Genomic DNA, 21,594 nt, shown 5'->3' with positions numbered 1-21,594 from the left:
TTCTTTTTGCAAATAAAAATTGCAAGAAGTTTAAATTATGGTTTTTCTTTTTTTCTTTTTTGTAAAAAAAAAATGTAAATTACTTTCCACTAAATTATCTTCTGGCCTTTTGGGTCCAAAATTTATAGTACGGTAATAATGATTTATTAATGGAGCATTCCAAGCTAGCGTCAAAAGGTTTCCTCCTCCCCGAAAGTTAGGAGCCCCAGGGAGCTGACTCCGAACCACCACCCACCCGACCCGAATACCATTTCCTGACCGCAAAATCCCGAGCTGATCATCACTCAGCTTAGATTATCCGAATCTCTTTCTCTGCAAAACCTCCGGTATGCCGGTAGAATTTTTTTTGTTTTGTTTAAGATGATATTAATACTATTTGTATTGGGGAATAATTATAAGCCCTAAGCCACCCAAATTTTGCAACTTTTTTTTTTTTAAATTCGGGTTTTATGATTTTTTTTGCTGCTAAATGAAGCTCAAAGCATTAGGGTTTATGGAGTAATTATGCTAGGTAGTTATCAATAACTTCAAATTCAGCTACTTCTCTCTTTCTACTCACTACCCTTTGTTTTTTTTCCCTATTTGATTTTTATTACTTAAAAAATTCTCCAAAGCTTGAATTCATATTTGCATCTTCTTAGCTGCAATTCGGATGAAATTGCAAATCTTTGTTGGGTTGGAACTCATCTATTGTTTGATTTGTGCAGTTGCTATTTATTCTATAGAGCTCAGGATCCAGACTGCTGAGCTTGAATTGTTAAATTTATCTGGTCCGTTTGCAGCTGATGTGGACAAATGTATTTAAGATTGTATGTTTCCCACTTTCTTACCTTCCTTCATTTCATTTTCTTTGTTCATTATCCTCTGTTCATTTTGGTTGTGTCTATCCCATGTTGTGATTTTCTTTTTTTTTCGTGTGCGATAATGAATACGAGGTCTGGATAACATTTTGAGTGCATAAAAATTACTTCTTATTTTCTTGGAGATACAATCTGAAGTAGGAACATCACGAGGCCAGAATAGCCTACAAATTGTTTTGTCAGTATCTTTGTAGACCTAAGGACCCCAAGGATGAAGTTTTCACTCTTCTTTAATTCTATAATAATAGTAGATAATAGTAGAAAACAATGGAGCAGGTGATTGAAGTTATTCTGAATTACGGTTGTCACCAGAAGCATATCTCACCAGGAAAAGGAAGATGAATTAGTATAAGTGTATAGCATGTGTTAGGGTGAAAAGAACTGTCAAGTCTATCCAAAAATTTAAAATTGTTTTTATAAGAAAACTAATGTATGCTATCAATTTTTTTTTTTCTGTATTTCTTTTCGCTACAACGTTTATCTCATGCATATCGGGATTGTGAATCTATGTTGATTCAAAAGCTATACAACCGAAAAACTATCAGTCAGGCAGAATTTACTCTTATCTGGGATTTGATTTGGAGCTACTAATTTGCACATTTTTAGTTGAAACTAGATCATTTAACCTGTCCATTGCATCAACTTCTCTCTTTTAACCTAAAACACAAGAAAGAGGGCCATAAGCCAGTTTCTACATATCTAATTACTCCTGTGCCATCCAAGAAAAAGAGAAGAGAACAACGGAAAATTGAGGAACCTATGTAAAATTGTAACTTTATGTTATACATAGCTATTTTGACATGCTTCGTCTTTCCATTCTCTTGGAACCACAATATTGTTGTCGCTGCCATCTCAAAGTCCATTATAAGTATCAGAATTGGTGAGCAGTTCAGGGAGTCGATGTTGGAAACAGACTTTTCAATAGGTGCAATGTGGCTTCAAAGAACTCTGTTATTTTGTTCATTCGTAGATGTAATTTCAGAGGCTAGCTTATGATCCTCATGCTGTTGCCCCTTTGGCAACCTCCTTCCTATGAAAGGAAGGAAATCAATAGTGGTCATACCTTTTAAAATGATATATTTTCTTACCCAGTGTGTTTTGTCCTTAAGGACCTTAACTACGGTTCCACATTACCTTTTTTTGCCCTCTTTTGGTTTGCCATTTTTGCAGGGAGGTTTACATCAGATATCGTGGTTTCAGTTTCTGCCAAATGAATTTGATCCTAGCTCCTTGTCTGACAAAAGGTTTGATTTTTTAGTAGCTTTATGGATGATCCTTGTGCTGTTCTTCTGGAATTTATGTCAAGATTGGTTTTGAATCATCATATTCAGTGTGAAGGTCGACGCCAGAGATGCTGCAACATCTGTGGTGCTGTCATCACACCTACAGTTGCAGAAGGAGGGATTTCTTAGTACATGGACCAATTCTTTTGTTGGACCATGGGATCCGTCCCAGGGTTTGCACAATCCTGGTAAGCAAGCAATAAATTGGGATCTCTTGTACTATATGCTGGGAAGTGATAGAACTGTTTTTCCCACCTTTGTTCGCTAATTTGCCTTGCTGCTTGCTATTTAAAATTGCATAGATGAGAAGATCAAGCTGTGGCTTTTCCTCCCCGGGAATCATTCATCTGTTGTTGAGAAGGCTCAACCTACTGTATCCAAATTGAGAGGTTTGTTTCTTCCGGAGCTTTGGGTGCCAGAATTGTGTGCTTGTGCACCAGTTCTTTACCTCAAACGAATGCCTGATTCTTTTTCCTCCTCTTAAACTAGACAACTAAGCTGCTCTAGGTCATTCTACTTTATGTTGGCATTGCACTTTGGCTTTAATTTTTGTTTTATATTAGCGTGTTTGGATAGTAGATTATTTGGGATAAATTTTTTGAAAAAAATATTGTAGCACCTTTTTTTATGTGATGAATGTGAGATAAAAAGGTGGTTGAAAAATGTGTTGATGATTCAAGCAAATAAAATTTGGTAAATAATCTACTATCCAAACAATTAAAATGCTGATTGCTTGGAGTGTACTTATTATGAGCCTTTGGATTGTAGTGCTTGCATCAGGACTTTGGGTGGCTCCTGGGGACTCAGAAGAGGTTGCAGCTGCATTGTCTCAAGCCTTAAGGAACTGTGTAGAAAGGTTTTATTCTTGAATTACTAAGTCTTCTTTAACTCTTCTTGCTTGTCAATATTTCTTTATTTGTTTCTGTGAGTGGATTGCTACGAGCAATTGTCTGCATATAAGAAGTTTTTTTTTATTGGTACGAGAAAATTTACATTTTTGTTCTTCCTTATTTTTCCCACCATTAAATTGACAGGGCACTTAAAGGATTTTCCTTCATGAGATTTGGGGATGTATTCTCGAGATATCATCCATCTTCACAGAGTGAAGAACTTTACAGGTATACTCTTGCGAAATGTCTCTCCATTAAAGTTGGAGTAACGACTATTTTGGGTTAAGTTGTCTGGAACCTTTATGATGGCTTGCTATTAGTTTTGTTGAATGAGAATTCTGTCTAGCTTGAAAGTTACAATTATTGCTACTGATCTATTATAATTAGCACGCCTGATAAGTTTGCTTCACTGGACCCCCTCCCCCTCCCCCTCCCCTGCTGGTTGCGCGACCAGACTTGGGATTATTAAACAGACACGGGAAACATCCATTTATTGTAAATATTATAGCAATCAGAAGAAAAGCATTAGTAGGTAGGATATGAATGCTGAATGATACAAGGATTTGAATATTAAATATTGACATTGTCTTAAAGAATTAGGTTTCGAACTTGCCATATAAACTGATAGAACAACTACTTACTCTATAGTTGTTAGGATATCATGGATAGTGATAGGTGTTACTTTCTGCATCCATGCCCGACTTTAAAGGGTAGCAGCTTTTGGGATTTTATACTTAACTAAACCAGTCTGGCTCAGTATATGTTTCTAAATAAGTTGGATTGGTTAGGTAAAATCTGCTTTTAATCTGTCTCTTCTCAAATTTTGTTGACTGTTAGGATGTTGCTGATGAACTTGTGAGCTTTTCTGTGCTTTTAAGTGTGATTACAAGAACTTTGATTATATGAAGCCTGAGTTGAATAATTTGTGATTTCTGTTATTGTAGGAAAGGTCAGCCAGTGGTTGAATTCATCTTTGCTGCCACAGAGGAAGCAATTTTTGTGCATGCTGTAATATCTGCAAAGTTCGTTTTTTAGGCCTACTTGTAGATTGTGGCTGCATTTCAAACTTTTGACTGAAAGATTATTTGAGTGATCTGTTCACTGTCTTTACTGTTTACAGACATATACGGGCACTTTCAAGTGGTGATATTGAAATGACATTGAAGCATTCCACTGATCATTTTAGCAATAGGCTTCCAGGTTTGTTTTGTCAGTTTTACATGTGTATGTAGAAGTGCTTTTGGGATGAATGCAATAGCCAAGCTTGCTGTTTAAAAGCATTTGGTTTCTTGTTTAATGGAGATACATGAGCAAGATGGCACTAAATTTGTGTATCTAGGATCTTAGGGCAGGGTGAAATTGAACTTAGCTGACTAGTACAGTTTGACGCTGTAGCTCAACTTATTACAAATTACTTGGGCTTCTTGAACTCGATATTTCTGGTCCACAAATGGTGAGTATAGGAAAGTTGATTAGGTTCGGACTTAATCTTGTTTGTTTGCATATGATGGTGCCATTTGGATTTTTCCTTGTTTCTTTGGTTATTCATGGTTAGTTTGTGATGTGTTTAATCTTTATGGTCTTGTTGTAGGGATTATGTTTGTGAAATTGGTTCTGTTTTACCCATGTTTGAACCTGGAATCCTTTGTGTAAATGGAATCTGATAAACATTCAAGCCCATGGCTATGCACTCAGTTACAAACCTCACATGGTCATTGATATAGTAATAGAGCACTTTATCTGCTCAATTAACTGTAAAGTAGAATACCTTTCCTTGCATCTCTTATGATTTTATTTCACTACTTTTCAGTTGTGATCTCCCCTCATGGAATGCTTGGGAGGCTCACTGGGTGTTGTCCAAGTGATCTTGTGAAGCAAGTCTATTTCAGGTCAACCAACTTTCTTTTAATTCATTTACTCATTTTTTACTTTATCATCGTCATCTGCGAATTGCTTTTTGTCTTTAACATGAAAAGTACTACTTTTTGTTTCCCCTTATATTTTATTGACTTCCTTAAACAGTTCTGTCAAGCTTAAAGCATCAAATGAAGTTGTAGGTCTTCCATATCATGCTTTGCATGGCTCTGGTTGTCATCTGAGAGGTCAAAATTGCTATGCTGAAATTACCCTTGGTGGTCCTATTGGTGGAAATGACAAGATACTGGCACAAAATTCAGGCTTGCATAAGAATTTGTCTAGGCATAATTTGACAGAATCCATGCCAGAGACGAAGGTCAATCAAAAAGGGCCACTAGAGCCTTCAAGAGTATTTATATATCCTGCTGAAGCTGTACTTGTTCCGGTGATGCAAACATCATTAGCGAGGTCTTGTCTTAAGAGGTATGAACTATTTTGTAACAGTTAGTTGAGTTGAGCAATTTCATAATTTGTGGTTCATTGGTAATATGCTAGAATCTACGATGAACTCCCTAGTGATAATTTGGTATTAATCTGTTGAAAATGATGTGAGAGGTTTGCTTTGCTTTAAGAAAGACCAAGTTTATTTTGAGGATTATGAACCTCAGAAAAAGTGGACTTTTGATCTGGTATACTGGAACCTCTATATAATGTCTTCAAGGGTTAAAGTTCATCTCAACTGTTGAAACTCTTTCTGCATGATGTGGTTCCTAATTATTAATGTGTATGTGATACTAAATCTCTGTACTAGCAGATTCTGGCTACAAAACTGGATAGGGCCATCATTGTTTGCCTCATCCTTCTTTATGCACAGGTTAGTGCACATCATTCGTTAATTTTTATTGTTTTGCCTGTCTCTTTTGTTTTCTTGGCTCTTTTTTGAGATCCACAACTAGAAGTTTATGCTGTAGTTTTTATTTCAGTAGTGATTGTAAAGCCGATTCAAAAGATGGTTCTCGGCTGGAGTCAAACAGCCTTCGCTCTCAGCATGGTTATCACAGTAGCAGCAGCAGTAACAATAGCAGTATCAGCAGTATTAGTAGTTCATCCAGTGATAGTGATTACCGAACTTCTGGAGCTGGCGATCTTGAGGCTGATGCTGATTCTTTGACATGTAGACAGTCTGGTTTATCTTCCATTGACCAGTCACATGACATTCTCAAGCTGGTACTTTCCTTGCATACATGTGTTGAAGAAAATTCTCAGTGGCAAGAATCTGTCTTTTGTTAACTATTTGTGTTTGTTATCATCTTTTCTCCTATGTATGCAGATAGAAAGAAGAGCACAATATGGCATCTACTTGGGGCTTTGTTTTTTTGCTATTATATGGCTTGGTTTTCCTCTTTTATTTTTTGTCTGCTTTGGCTCTAATACTTTAGGAGAAGCCTTTTATAGTTTTTTTGGTCTATGATAGGTATTCAAGTTAGTGAGGGTCTTAGGGGTGATAAAATGGTTATTAGTGTGTTCATCATTCCCATATGTAAGCTTTTGGTTAAGAAAAAATATTCTACAGATGATGTATGTTTTGTCCTACTCTTTTGTAGGTTAATGAGTTTATATGTAAGACTTCAGATGCTTTTACAATTACATTCCCAAAAGCTTACTGTAAAGTTCTTTGTTGCGTATACATAATTACTTCTGGCATTTTAGTTTTTCAAATAAATCTAAAGTTTGGGTATCTGTGTCATTTTGGTTAACAAAAAGCAAGAGAGTTCCTAAAGTTAATGGTGGAGTGCCAAAATCATTAGCCAAGACTACACTTGGCACTGATGAGCAGAGTTATAGGAATAATAATGATGGAACTCTATGGGCTTCTCATCTTTGGTGGTTGATGGGAAAAATTCCAGTTACATGCTGCATGTTTATTTCAGCCAATTAATTGACATTGACTAGGACTGGGATTTTCATTCCTTCCCTTTTACTGTCTGCTTGGGTAGGTCTAGTAGCTTTACTTAGTTTTGCTTCACTGATTGGGACAATTGATGGTGTGTGAATTAAAAACTGATGAACTAGTTGTTGTGTCTTGACATTGATTAGATAAGATATCTTTTATTTGTATCAGGTTGTTTGACTTGTTTTAATATGATTGGGCTAAAATAGTGGCTGGTCCATTTAACCATTGCTGAATTGTATTCTGTTTCAGATGGCCACTGCTTTAAAAAGCCTAAGCTATATATCTTTCGTCCACTATAGAAAATTTTAGTATTCTTTTTAAAGCCAGCCACCTAAACCTCCTTTAGACTGTCTCTTCTCTTCTTTGCAATAAGTCTGATTCTGCTCATTTTCCTCATCTTCCTCTTCTCATCCTTCGCTTCCAAACTTGATTGAGAAATATAAAGCAATTGTAAAATTACAGAAAATTTTGCAGACAACACAATGCTCAAACCATACAGAGAACAGAGATGGAAAAAGTTGTTTAGGGTTGTGGGTAAGATTTGGTGGATGTGTTGCTGTAAGAGATTAAAAATGGAGGAATGGTGGCCACTTGTGGGACTGTTTCAGGTTATTAGTGCAGTTGATGGCCAATTTGAACTAGAAATAATTTAGTGCCTAAACCTTTTTGGTTCAAAATCATTTTGCAGGCTGCACTTGGTTCAATTTGAACTAGAAATAATTTAGTGCCTAAAACTTTTTGGTTCAAAATCATTTTGTGGGCTGCACTTGGTGTTTTGTGGAATTTAATGTCATTTCGAAGTTTAGGAACTCTTTACTTCAAATAGCAATTTCCAGTTAAGGTTTGAAGATTGAGTTCTTTATTGGGTATCCTATACGTGGGAGTTTTGATTTGATCACTGACGATTTGTCTTGTCTTGTACAGGGCTCTAAGCGAGTGCATTCTGGGATGTCTGAGTCATTTAATCAAGCAGGTGCAGTTATAAACCCATCTACAAGTGATTATGGCTCAATAGAAGTTAATAACTCGGCCATTATTGGAGGTTCAAATCATCCTGTTGGATGGGGTTGGGATGATGATGACAGAGGTATGGGCATGGATATTCAAGCACTTCTGTCAGAGTTTGGAGATTTTGGTGACTTATTTGAGGATGATGTCTTGCCTTTTGGGGAGGTAATTCTTGTCCTTAAGCAACAACGTAAATTGGTCTTGACTTTTAAAATCATAAGCACAAACAGAAAGCATATTCAGGATTTAGATTCTGCATTGATCTTTTCAGTTCCAGTTTATGATGTATAATTGCAGAATTTCTTGGAACTATTTCAACCAACTTGAAAAGAACAAATTTGTAACTGCATGACACGCTATTACTAATCATAAAATTCTCCTCCATCTATCTGACTGCAGTAGTTTTAGCTAATTGACCTTGTCTTTATGCGAAGGATAATGCATGACTTCTTTCTGGCTTTGGATAGTGTTGGTATGTTATGTACAAAGATCATGAAAGACATTGGATCAGATGTTGGGGTTGCTCTGATTTTACAGAGAAAGGCAAATTAACCTACCTCTTTTTAGTTTGCTTCACATTCTACATATCAGTTGGAAAATTACATGAAATTTTCCAGGCAAGTTGAGTCTGAAGAAAAACATATGTTTATTCTGCATGATTCAGGTTTTCCATAAATTGAGAATATTTTAGGACAGCAACCACTATAATCATCAAATCATTATCTATCTCATTTGAAATGAATCTATGTTAATGTTTTTGGCGGCCCTATGGTCTGGTAGATTATCTAGTCTAGTAGCTTATACACATTTAGTTGATGGCCATGTGAGGACACTTAATAAAAATGGTTTACTGCATGTCTTTCTTATATCTTCTATGCTAATAGCTTCAGTTGATTTTTGTTGAACCTAATATATAGTCTTATTTGTGAAGCCTCCGGGAACTGCAGAGTCACAAGCTGTTGTAATTTCAGCACAAGATTGTGGAGATTTTGGCAGTAGCCCTAGTACATCAATGATGGATGTCTCAGACCAGATGCTTTTGCCAGTAGGTTTTCCCTCATTTGAAAGTTTTCACTCACCACCAGTTCCCGTTGCCATGGATGATTCTCTGACCCAAAATCAGGATCTAACAAAGACTGTCAGTGTTCCGGGTAAAGTTAACTGTCCTCCAGCATCTACAAGTGGTGAATTTGACCATGTAGTAAAAGCTGAAGCCTTAATGACATTTGCTCCAGAATATGGAGCAGTTGAAACCCCTTCTGTTGAGGTCACTTCATCAATCTTCAGAAGCCCATACCTTCCCAAATCACGGAAAACAGAGACTGAGAATTCATGCTCAAACAAATATGTATACTCAGCAACACCTCCTTCTCCTTGTGTTGATGACTCTGATGAGAAGTCTGGTATCACTGTAAACATGAAAATATGTTCTGGGAGACAAGACAAGATTGCGGTTCCCCAATCAAAGAAATATTACACTCATATTGATGGTGGAATTCACAAATCTAATGGCATGTCATCAACTTGTGATGATGGCACAGCAGCGCATGAACCTGTAACAATGTCATCCTCTTTGGGGCTCAATTCCCTAAATGCTGTTAAATCCGTCTCAAGCAAAGGAAGTGATGGTTCATTAAGAGTGGAGAGTTTTGTTCCATCTTTGAAGCCTATGCTTGCAACAGAATTAGAATGTCTCATGTGTCAGGCTTTTATGTGCAGGATAAGACATACACTATTATCTTCTAGGTGTCACTTGCCAGTCGGCTTGAATAGGCTGTCTGCGGTTAATATTCTGAATCAGCCACATGTTGATTCAAGCATACTGTCAGACAATCTTTCAAGTAAATCTGAGGTGAAGAAGAAAGAGACTATACCAGTAAGAATTGCTGGTGACATGGATGCAGTATTGCTAGATGGGAATCTTAGTGCACCTGTTGGTGTTTGGCGCCCTGTTACTAAAGGTGCAAAATCTACCACCCATCCTATGGAGCTCTGCCCATCTATTCCTCAAAATTCATTTGTTGAGGAAAACCTTCTATCTTATGGACTGAGGCAACCACTTCAAGAACTTCTTGATGGCTTGGCCTTACTAGTTCAACAAGCTACTTCATTTGTTGATGTGGCACTTGATTCTGATTGTGGAGATGGTGTTCATGGTTGGCTTGCCTTGCAAGAGCAGTTGAGGCGCGGATTTTCTTGTGGACCGTCTATGGTTCATGCAGGTTGTGGGGGAGTTTTATCTTCGTGCCATTCAGTGGATATTGCTGGAGTGGAGCTAGTCGATCCACTTTCAGTTGATGTAAGTTTCTTCAGGTGAAAATCTTCATTCAGCTGAATATGTGGTAATGGTGATGAAATGTCTTAGAAAATTATTTGATTCCTTAATTTGCACTTTGTTACTCTTACTGATTTTAACATCATCATGGGAGGATGAATCAATTTGCCCGTTTTATTAATCATGTTGCTAGAAAGGAGCATTGCTGTCTTTTGCCTTCTAGGCAGGGCTGTCATGGTGTTCTATATGGTAATCATATAGGATTTACTCATGTAACTTCAAAATTGTTTGCGTACCCAAAGCTTCAGAAGACTGCTCTTGCTTTTGCTCAAGCAATTGATAAATTGTGATGTACAACTTGTAGATGCTGGTGATGTAGACGATATCTATTCTAAATTTCCCTATACACATGGTCTTGAGGATATGTATCCATCAGTTAAATAATATACCTGTGCACATTTTGCTTCAATAGAATTTAATGTTTCAAGATCGTAAAATTGTACACCATGGATAATAAAGGAGTGAGACGTTAATTGTGTCCCATACTCATCTAATGTGCTCATTCGAGCAGTCATGTTGAAATCAATTACCCACTTGCACTATAGTGTTCACCATTGAAGGAGTGAGGTGTTAAATGTGCTCCACTCTCATCCAATGGCCTCATTGAAATTGTCATGTTGAATTATAGCTATTCTCCATTTTTCTTAATGGTGATATTTAATCTTTTGTTGGATTTGTTTTACATGGAAGTACTTTGTTTCAGGTTCAGCCATCTTTTACGATTAGTCTGCTGCAATCAGACATAAAAGCAGCTCTCAAAACTGCTTTTGGCACTTTGGACGGTCCACTATTTGTATCTGACTGGTGCAAAGGTCGCAGTCTGTCCTGTGAAGCCGGATCAATGTGTGATGAATTCTATGCCGAATCAACAGCTAGTGCCAGTGAATGTCAAGATTCTTCAAGTAATGTAACTCTCTCTATCGGGAAGGCTATAAGCACTTTGCAGTCTTCTGTCAAGTGCACGAACAGCTGGGATACTGACACTTCACTTGATTTATTTATTTATTTATTTTAACAGATGGGGCTAGAGCAGAGGAGGCAAGTGATAGGAAATCACTCCAAGAAGCTTGTTTATCAGAGTCAGAGCAGCAAGCAGGCTCAAAGCTCAGGCCAACATTGGCTGTAGTTCCATTTCCTGCTATACTTGTTGGGTATGTATTGTTCCAAAAGCTTTTCCCTGTATTTCTGGCATCTGCTGCTTTATTTAACCATTAGTTGACAACTTCTGTGAAGTAAATGATGATTTTGAACATTGCATGGATGTAGGTCACGTGAACTTTCTTGTCAGTTTGGTGAAACTTGTCATGTTCTTTTTAACTGAAGTGGCATAACTTTTTATGATACTGTTTGCTGTTAAACGATTTCCTTTCCTAAGTCAATCTGCAGCTACTACTTGGTTGAAATCAGATTAATTTGACAATTAAATGTGTTTTTGTCTAACCGCTCGTGCTGCTTGCTCACTCAGTTTGTTGTTATGCATCTCTCTAGTAAAGCTTTCATGCAACTCTGCTTGAATAAGCAGCATAGCATAAAACTATATTCATCAACCATTACAGTAAGAATTATTACATTAACCATGATTTAATTATCATTTCACCAACCAATTGCTTGGAATATATTTGTAGTAGCTATTTGCAGGCTTAACTTTTCTGGATATTTCATGTAGAATAGGTACTATGATACCCTCAATATGCTAGATGTAACTTGGGAATGATTTTCTTTTTCTGGAGTGTCAAGTGTTCTCGTATAATAAGTTATTAAAATCATTATTTGCACTAGGTACCAAGACGATTGGCTTAAGACATCTGCCAGCTCTCTGCAACTCTGGGAAAAGGCGCCGCTTGAACCATATGCTACACAGAAACATGTAAGCCATATAATAGTTGTGGTGGCTTAACATTTCATTTGCTAAAGTTTATGACCAGACTTCCAAAAATTAAAATCAAGTCTTCAATTGGCTTGGAACCAACCCCCATCTGCAAATAGAAAAAGGGGATAGATCTTGTGGATGAGTGATTCTAGTTGTTGATTGATTCTGCAGATGACATACCATGTTGTATGTCCAGATATTGAACCCCTCACCACAGCAGCTGCTGATTTCTTTCAACAACTTGGAACTGGTTAGTACAGACAGTCAATTTTATCTACTCTCCTCTAAATATCTGAAATGCTTTCTATATAGAATAAACAAAGTATCTTTACTGTACGATTGTTTTTGTGTGGATACATAATTTTTTATATGTTCTACTAAGTTTATGTTTTTTGTTTTCTCCAGTGTATGAAACTTGCAATTTGGGAACTCATTCACCTCAAAATTTCGGAAGTGAAATGGATCTAGATTCTGGGAAGTCTTCGTGTTCTGGTTTTGTTGTACTTGATTGTCCTCAATCAATGAAGATTGATAGCAGTAGTGCATCTATTCTGGGTTCGATCAGTGACTATTTCCTCTCCCTGTCAAATGGTTGGGATTTGGCGAGCTATTTGAAGTCTCTTTCAAAAGTTCTTAAAACTTTAAATCTCAGTTCATGCATGACCACAAGCACAAAAGAAGGGAATAGTGGTCCATACACAGTAAGTCCCAAGTTTCATAATCTCCCAGCAGTTGTCACACTGAAGAATGTTTTATCATTCATTAAACAGAAGTATCCACTCTTTATTGTTGATTATTAGCACAGAACACAAGTATGTACATGTAAGGTGGGACAGTCTTCACATCCCAACATGGCGTTTTAAGGAAAGTAGGATGCACTAAATAATATGTTAGGTATTAGCCACATATTGTGAGAATTTTGCCTATCGTGGCATTTGGAAGTCAAAATTTACATGCGTAAGTATGTTGATGTAAAGTCACATGGGTAAAGAGATAGCAAATGGTTACATGAAGAATTAATGAGACAACTTATTTCCAGAGGCAGTGAAGTATAAAAATGGCATAATTTAGGTCCCTACTTATAAAAGTTAACTCTACTTGACTTGTTAACTCTACTTATAAAAGTTACATCTTAGTTTTTTGACTTGTTAACTCTACTTAAAAGTTATCGTCTGAGGTTTAATTTGAAGAAAATAAAATAAATGGCTTAAAATTTCCAAATTTGGCTCCATAAAATAATTTACTTTGGGAAATCTTTTCTGTTAAAAATTGCAGCATTGTGGTATATCATCCATATTCTTTGCATATACTCTCATATCTCATTATACTTTTTAAAATACTACACACCATTCCACTGCATATTAAAACACCTTGTAGCTGATAAGTATTGCAGAATATGTACTACACATAAGAATAGCTTACTAGAATGGGCATTTTGGTTTCCTTAGCCACTAAATAGATTATAGTTTTAAATTGAAAAATGTCCATGAAATGTGGGTTGCTCATTCTTTAAAAAATTTATGCTGTGAATTTGTTCTAGCAGGTAGTCTATGTAGTCTGTCCCTTCCCAGAGCCTCTTGCAATTCTACGGACTGTAGTTGAATCTTCAATTGCAGTTGGCTCTTCTGTTCTTTCTTCAGATAAGGAGAAAAGATCGATGATGCACAATCAAGTTGGAAAGGCCTTAAATCATTCAGCAGCTGTGGACGAAACACTATCCAATGTCTTGACTATTTCAGGATTTAGTATTCCTAAATTGGTGTTGCAGATTGTAACAGTGGATGCCATTTTTAGGGTAACAAATCCACCTCTTAATGAGCTTGTTGTTCTGAAGGAAATTGCTTTTACAGTTTACAATAAGGCCCGAAGGGTTTTACGAGGAAGCAATTGTGATGTGGTTCCATCTAGTACATCCTTGTCTGGTAGATCTCATTCAGTCTTAATGCAAATGGCTTCACCATTAACTGGGATGTGGAAAGATTGTGTTGGTCCTCGACTAGCAGCATCTTCCCTCCAGAGAGAAAGTGATCTTGATGCTAGCTTGAGGTCCAGTACTTGGGAAAATTCCTGGCAAACGAGGTCTGGGGCACTCGGATGTGATCCAAATAGAGGTGGCGATTTTCTTATTCAAGATGAGAGCCGTTGCATGTTTGAGCCACTTTTTATTCTTGCTGACCCGGGATCTTTAGAACGTGGAGTGACTCCTCCTGTTTTTGGGAATCCAGCTTCAGAATCTTCAAAGGTTTTGGCAGATGATGGTACAAGTGGAAGCTTAATGCAAAGTTCTGCTTCTTCGGGAAGTGGAGATACTGGACCAAGCTCTCAGCACGATTCATCAGAGTCAGATGGATTTGGATCTGGCAACCAAAAGACACTCCCGAGCTTGCATTGCTGCTATGGCTGGACTGAAGATTGGCGTTGGTTGGTGTGTATATGGACAGACTCTAGGGGGGAATTGCTTGACAGCTACATATATCCCTTTGGAGGAATCAGTAGCAGGCAGGATACAAAGGGTCTGCAGTCTCTTTTTATCCAAATTCTGCAACAAGGTTGTCAAATACTTCAGTCTTGTTCTGCAGATGCTGGCAAACCAAGAGATTTTGTTATTGCACGTATTGGATGCTTCTTTGAGCTTGAATGCCAAGGTATGTGGCTTCCTTTCCAATACTTCCTTTCCAATATAAATATAGGGATGTATTTATTATCTGGTTTTCGGCACGTGATATTGCATGTGACTGCAATCTTTTGATTTAGGTCCTATTGCCTGCAATCATTTAATTTAGGTTCCATGTCCATCTATGAATCACGTCTTAAATGGTTTTCAGCATTTGGTATTTGATCGTGGCTGCTGCACTATTTAGATCTCATGATCCTTTGAACTTTTTAAACTTCTTCACAAAGTGTTGCAGATCAGTTCTATTTTGATACTAATAATTTCCTGTGCATAGTTATGGATGGACTTAACTAACTGTTGCAGGTGCATTCATTAGAGCATTATGTTTGCACTGTAGATTGACTCTTTTGTCCTGGTTTTGAGATTTTTTAACGGTTTAGAATAAGCCAATACCTGTGTGCAAATTGGCAAATCAGCAAATAGTTAAAGATACAATATATCATAAAACATCAAATGATTATATAAGTTCTAAGGTTTTAGAATTTAATTATATATACATATATAATTGATAGTAGAAGTACTTAGATGTTGATGAGATGGACTTCTATTCTCATGATTGAGATGGTGGTGCAACTAAGGATGTATTACATGAGAGTATAGTGTAAAATATTGAGGGAATAATGAGTGCAAAGCACAAAAGAATGAGGACTTAATGCGCAAACTGCAGCTGAGTGGATTGTTCCATGATTAAGAATTTGACTTTAATTATTGCCTTCTCTGGTATGGGGCAGCCTTGTACAACCCTTTTTTTTTTTTAGGGGCATCACCAAGGTATGCCATTTTGGATAAAAACTAAAATCATCACCTAACATTGACAGTTAAGAGCTATGGCTTGCAGGGTTTATCCTTATGGTTCTGTGCAGTGTCAGTTGTGGTTTTTGTTAACTATTAAACAGGCACTAAATATTTTCCGATTTGAACAGTTAAAACAAACATGTGTAGATATTTCTACCATAAAAAGAAAGAAAACATCTTTTGGATTGTAAGCACTGTCATCTCAAATAGGAAATATGAAGGCCACTGAACTGTAGGTTGATACTGATTTATAGCAATTTTCAAAAGTATACATAATTCAATTAATTAATATGTTATTCTAACTTGTAGAAAAATTAGCAAATTCTGAGAAGGCTTCATTTGGAAAGGTAGAAGCTGAATTACAAGGATGAATAAAAAGTGATTCTTATGATTATGCCGAACAGCCCACTTCACTAATTTAGCGTTCTTCCATTGATTCCTTTGAAAATAGGAATCATATTTCTCATTCACAAATTCATCTCCATTTATGCTGATCTAGTGGACCTAATATTTAGATGTAATTTTCAAAAAGTGATCATTAAGATTATGTAAAGAATCTTAAAATACTTGTACTTATAGACTGCCATTGTTTTACCCCATCTTGTGCATTTGTCTTCTTGTATCACACACATTTTTTTTTTGGGGTTGGATAATCTCTTCCAAATTTCATTTTTGAAGATTAAAGTACACTGAACCATGGGGTTTTGTGCATGATTTTCAAACCAACTACTCCCTCCGTCCCATAATTTGAGCTTTTTTTTTTACCAATTTTTTGAGGGAATATGTGATCTTTGTGATTGGATGAGCTGGATTTGGGTGATTTTACAATATTATCCTCAAATTCAAAATTTGAAAGTATGAGGAATGCATTGGGAGGTGGGAAAGCTACTTTTTCAAGTGGCAAGGTGGGAAATTGTGTTGACTTTTAAAGAGTGACTCTTTTTTGGGACATCCAAAAAATTAAAACATGACATTAACATGACTCTTATTGTGCTATGGTTTGGGTGGTATGGGTGGTTTTACAAGTTTGTTAAACTGCCCTACTTTTTGATACTAACTAGATCCCCCTCATTTTGAGTCCTAGAAAGCCATTAGGAAAAGTTGGTCTGGTTCCCTGCAATTCAAAATGTTATCAGGACCAGGTAACAGAAGGTGTGGTTGGTTTTTCTTCTGTTTCCATTACATCTAAGTCCTAGTTATTATGGTAGCTTTTACATATTCTCCAATTGGAATTTCTTGTGCTAATCGTACCAGCAGAAATTCACATGCATGTTTTTAGCCCTGTTCACTGGCTGACTGACTTCCTTGATTATATCTAGATGATGCTAGAAATATGGTCCTTAAATTATCGAGTACCACAATGATTCAAACCATCACATGGTAGTTATCACAGATGGTATCTTTTGAAGTTCTGCATCAATCTTGAGGAAAGTGTGGAAACAGGATCGATTTTATTGTGCTGCAAATAATATGATAATCTCACCTCTTGAGTGCTTCACAATTTCAGCTACTGCTTGTTTCTTTGATTCCTTCACAATATTCAATATTATATTGAGGGAAGCTTCTGAATATTGCTGTATATATACTACCATTTTCTGATATCCTGGTTGTTCATTCAAGTTTTTAAATTTTATCATTGATATGGCTAAAACCAGAGTGGCAGAAAGCTCTATATGCAATTGGTGGTTCAGAGGTGAAGAAGTGGTCTCTGCAGCTTAGACGTTCTGTTCCTGACGGGATGCCTACCAATAGTAATGGAACTTCAATGCAGCAACAAGAAATGACTTTATTACAAGAGAGAACACTTCCATCTTCGCCTAGTCCTCTGTACAGTCCTCACTCAAAGTCTTCGACATTCATGAAAAGTGGTTTGGGACAACCTTCAAACAGAAAGCAACTGATGGGAGGAGTGGATAGCTCGAGAGGTTTGCTTCAGTGGGTGCAAAGTATCAGTTTTATCTCACTATCAGTTGACCATTCTCTACAGCTGGTCTTCCAGGCAGATTCATTAGCTTCTGGTAGTCATCTCATATTCTTCTTCTTAATTTTTTTTTTAACATTTGCATTAAATTTGACAATCGTAAGTTGATTGGTTGACTTAACTTTCGGTTTTAGTTAATGCATACCTCATTAATATGCTAAAACCCATATATTAGATTATTAACTTCTCTTATGTTTTACTGGAAGCTCTAAACCCCTTCATGTGACCAAATTGTACCTTCTTGAATGTCCCAAGCTTGCAAGTAGTTCACTATTATAATGACTCAACAGCAGAGTTTAAGTAACAGTTTTTGTTTGATTTGGTATGAAGGTGAATTATGAGGTCATATAATAATAAATATTAGGCATGAGAGGGGAATATTTTCCTTGAAGAATTATTGAGGTGATTGAATTACATGTGAACCATTCATATCGTTTTACTAATTCATGATTGACTGCATTTGTAGTTTGCTTTACTTACTAATGAGTTCGAGCTTTGTAGTGCCTAAATATGTGAACTAGGAGGCAGTGAATGTGTAAATCCATCGCTAACATTTGAGATCTCTTCCTTGAAATGTATGGTTGCTAGCCTGACAGGGTTAACTCTTACACCTCAGTTGGACTCGAAATTTTAAATTTGGTTGTGTGGCCTTAATGATAAATCTGCTGTGCTTGCAGTTTGCCAAATTGACCATACATGTTCATTAGGAAACGAAAGAATGGGATTGGGGTTTGTTTGGCTCTTATACTATTTTTGGTGGGGGGAGGAAACTGAGGTGCCAGCTTTAGTTGGTTACATAGTTCCATGGGCAAGAATGGGAAAAGTCCATTTTGATAACTTGCTATGAAGTTTTAATGTTAAGACCTCAGGAATGGCATCTAAATCACTCCTCAGAAAACTAGTACTTCATGCTACGCCTGAAGCTTTATTGTTATTTCTGCCATAAATTTCTCCTTTCATGGTAAAGAGAGGTATACATGTTATATGGCCACTAGTTGATTTTACTCCGGTGTGAAGCAGTTGCCTAGGGTATATCAGTGTGGTGAATTAATAGAAAGGGCTTCACTCTTAGAATTTGATTAGAAGGGTCCTAGTCTCTAGTCTCACAAGGAACCGGCTGCAAAACAAAGCTAGAAGTGGACAATTCATACTAGTAACATAAAATAAAAAGGAAATAAGGAAGCTCAGGCTTCGTAGTTCCTTTGGTCTGGAACTGAAAGAGCCCTGGTTCAACTAAATTTAGACCTTGTAGTGTATAGGATCTGAGAAATTAAAATGAAAATTAAACGTCTCCAGTCTGCATTTAAGAAGCTCTGTCTCACGCGCAATTTTCATGCATTGAAGGGTGTTGTTTATGTAAAGATTCAAGGCTAGTAAAAAGTGTCAAATTGACAAATTGTCAGGTTTTTCTTTTTTAATCTCGGATTGTAGTGTGCTTTGGTGATGCTGCAAGAATGTAGCAATTGGTAGCTTCTGAGGTTTTGACGTGTCTTTACATATTTGATTAACACCCTGAATAACTGTAGTGACCTCACATTTGGTTAGCTTTGTCGTGAAACCTGTTACATTGATTATGAGGAAGTGACCTCTCCAAGAGAAGTATATGTATATGGTGGTGAATTAAGATCCTCTATGCATGTACTTTGTTTAGTAATATTTGCCAAGCTCAACATAGTTGTATTGCATACTGAATTTCCATGTTTGGACTGGAGTCTTCAACTCCTGGAAGCATAGTTTTCCAGTTTTTAATGCTTTAGTCAAAATGTAGAAACAGTACAAGTGCTTTATTTGAACTGCAGAAGTACAACTTCACTAGAAACCAAGCATTTTTGTACTTGTGGGGTTTGAATGGAGACGTTGCTTTGTATTCTTTTCTGCTGCCATAGCCTGTATGGATGATAACATTACTTCACTTGCTCCCAAAAAACATACGAGCTAGAAAGAGAATGTAAAGTATTATATTGCAATATATTTTGATTGGAGGAAACTTTTCAATTTTAATTATCCCCTTGTCCTGCTCAGTCAAATTGTTTTCAGTCCGAAAGCAATTCAATTCAATTGATGGTTTACATCCTCCATCCCATCAAAATGGCATGACTTAAGAAGTAGTTTTGGTTTTGCCATCTGATACACCTGTTGCATGCATGCAGGGTCAACTCAGAGCAATGGTTTTCTAAACCAGCCAAGTTATCTTGAAGGATATACTCCCGTAAGATCCCTTGGTTTGACATCTGCTTCCTATGTTCTAATTCCGTCACCCAGCATACGTTTTCTCCCTCCTGCACCTCTTCAGCTCCCTACATGCCTTACCGCTGAGTCCCCACCCCTAGCTCACCTTCTACACAGTAAAGGCTCTGCTATTCCCCTTTGTACTGGTTTTGTGGTTTCAAAAGCTGTTCCGTCAATGAGGAAAGATTCTAGGAGCATCTCGAAAGAAGAATGGCCTTCTATACTTTCCGTGAGTCTTGTTGATTATTATGGAGGTAATAACATGGCCCAAGATAAAATTGTGAAGGGCATGGGGAAATTGGGAGGAAGGGGCTTAAGTTCAGAAGCTAGGGAATTTGAATTAGAGACTCATCTAGTTCTCGAGTCTGTGGCAGCAGAACTTCATGCTTTATCATGGATGACCGTAAGTCCTGCATACTTGGAAAGGAGATCTGCATTGCCATTTCACTGCGACATGGTTCTGAGACTTAGAAGGCTTCTTCACTTTGCTGATAAGGAGTTATCTCGACAGCCAGAGGAGTCACCGTCATAGAATCGAAGAGTTTTGGATTACTGAGGTATTTCCCATGGTAACATTCAGTTGTTTTCTATTTGCTTGTGTCAAACTCATAATCCATTTAGTGTTAAGATGTGGCTTTTGCACATATGTTTGAAGCCTGTTAAGTAGTAGGTTTATTCTTTCGCATTTCTGATGGTAGAGCAGACGGTCGGGTTAGAAAAATTAGCTTTCAGTGTAATACTAGGAGAGCAGATGACAAACTTTGTATATAGTATTTGGGACGACTGCATTAGAATTGTTCTTTTTGGTAGATTTTATATTGAATGTATAATGTCATTGTGAATTGTTTTCCTGCGTTCGAGCAAGATTTTGTCTTCATTTTAGCTGTTATACAATACTCTTCAGAGAGGAGTACCAGATATTCTGTTGTACATGGATAACTATCCAGTAAGAAAACAAAGAAAAAATCTAAATAATATAATGATTCATCTCATTTTTTAGTGTTTTTGTCTTGCGGGTTTTGCTCATTTCATATTGGTTATACGCTTAGCCAGTCTTAGCAGATGAATCGTTTTATCAATCAGGTTATATTTTATTGTTCATTTGAATGAATGACTTGAATCCATGATCTAACGATGAATCATCTTACCAATTAGGTTGTAGTTCATTGTCCACTTGAATGAGATTTAACAATCACTTCTATAAAATTTTGTTCACAAAAAAAGATTACACTTTGGTGTTCACTTGAACGAGACTCGACCACTCTTATAAAATTTTAGTCACGGAAAATCGACGGAGACTAAACCATCAGTGTCATATGGAAGCAATAAACACTCATATGGATCTATGAAAAGTCACATTAAGTGACACCATGATGAGAGACAAGGTTTGAAACTACTCTAGAAATGGTTATAAAATTTTGGCTTCTGCCATGCAGAACTCATTAATCGGAAATGAGGGTGTGCTTGCCTTATTTGCTCAGGACTCTCTCCCCAGTAGTTTCCCATCCTTCAACGACCACCTTCCACGTTTTCTTGCTTTTGAATGATTCTAGTAAAAAAAAAGCGTGTATATGCAGGAACAGAAAGACACTAAGAAGAACAAGAAAGAAGAATAGAAATCTACAATGCTTTTCCTTAGTATATCCAATTGAAAAACTATATGTCTAGTTTACACCATACTGCAAAGAAAGCCAGAGCTAATAACTTGAATAGCATCCATGTCTGTCAAATTTCTAGAAGCACAACCATTTTAGCAAATTGCAATCATGCTTGTTAGTCCAAAAAAGATGGAAACCAACCATCTTATAACTACAACACGGACTCTTATAATCCCATCAACAAATGTAGAACTAAAATG

The 21,594-nt window shown here is 36.9% G+C and overlaps 1 protein-coding gene across 3 annotated transcripts; it reads left to right on the top strand.

Annotated features, from left to right (window-relative positions):
- The first annotated feature begins 195 nt into the window (after nt 1-195).
- On the top strand, nt 196-20,735 carry LOC113762865 (mediator of RNA polymerase II transcription subunit 13). Of its 3 annotated transcripts, none has more exons than XM_027306501.1 (23): nt 196-326; nt 708-809; nt 2,031-2,104; nt 2,192-2,331; nt 2,446-2,532; nt 2,912-2,999; nt 3,178-3,261; nt 3,978-4,055; nt 4,154-4,233; nt 4,844-4,922; nt 5,056-5,373; nt 5,705-5,764; nt 5,877-6,117; nt 7,769-8,017; nt 8,784-10,151; nt 10,891-11,089; nt 11,206-11,338; nt 11,967-12,054; nt 12,229-12,307; nt 12,463-12,758; nt 13,598-14,702; nt 17,182-17,544; nt 19,658-20,735. In XM_027306501.1, exons 2-23 carry the CDS (start codon nt 786-788, stop codon nt 20,266-20,268), a joined length of 5,844 nt encoding a protein of 1,947 aa, XP_027162302.1. In that variant the 5' UTR covers nt 196-326; nt 708-785; the 3' UTR covers nt 20,269-20,735. The 3 variants fall into 3 exon arrangements, with proteins under 3 accessions (XP_027162302.1, XP_027162294.1, XP_027162286.1); XM_027306493.1 differs by having other exon boundaries at nt 5,874-6,117; nt 13,601-14,702; XM_027306485.1 differs by having other exon boundaries at nt 5,874-6,117.
- The last annotated feature ends 859 nt before the right edge of the window (nt 20,736-21,594 follow it).

This window comes from Coffea eugenioides, chromosome 1 (assembly GCF_003713205.1).
Source record: "Coffea eugenioides isolate CCC68of chromosome 1, Ceug_1.0, whole genome shotgun sequence".
NCBI lineage: Eukaryota > Viridiplantae > Streptophyta > Magnoliopsida > Gentianales > Rubiaceae > Coffea > Coffea eugenioides.
The sequence above is the reverse complement of the archived record's forward strand: the minus strand, read 5'-3'. Positions and strand labels throughout refer to the sequence as shown.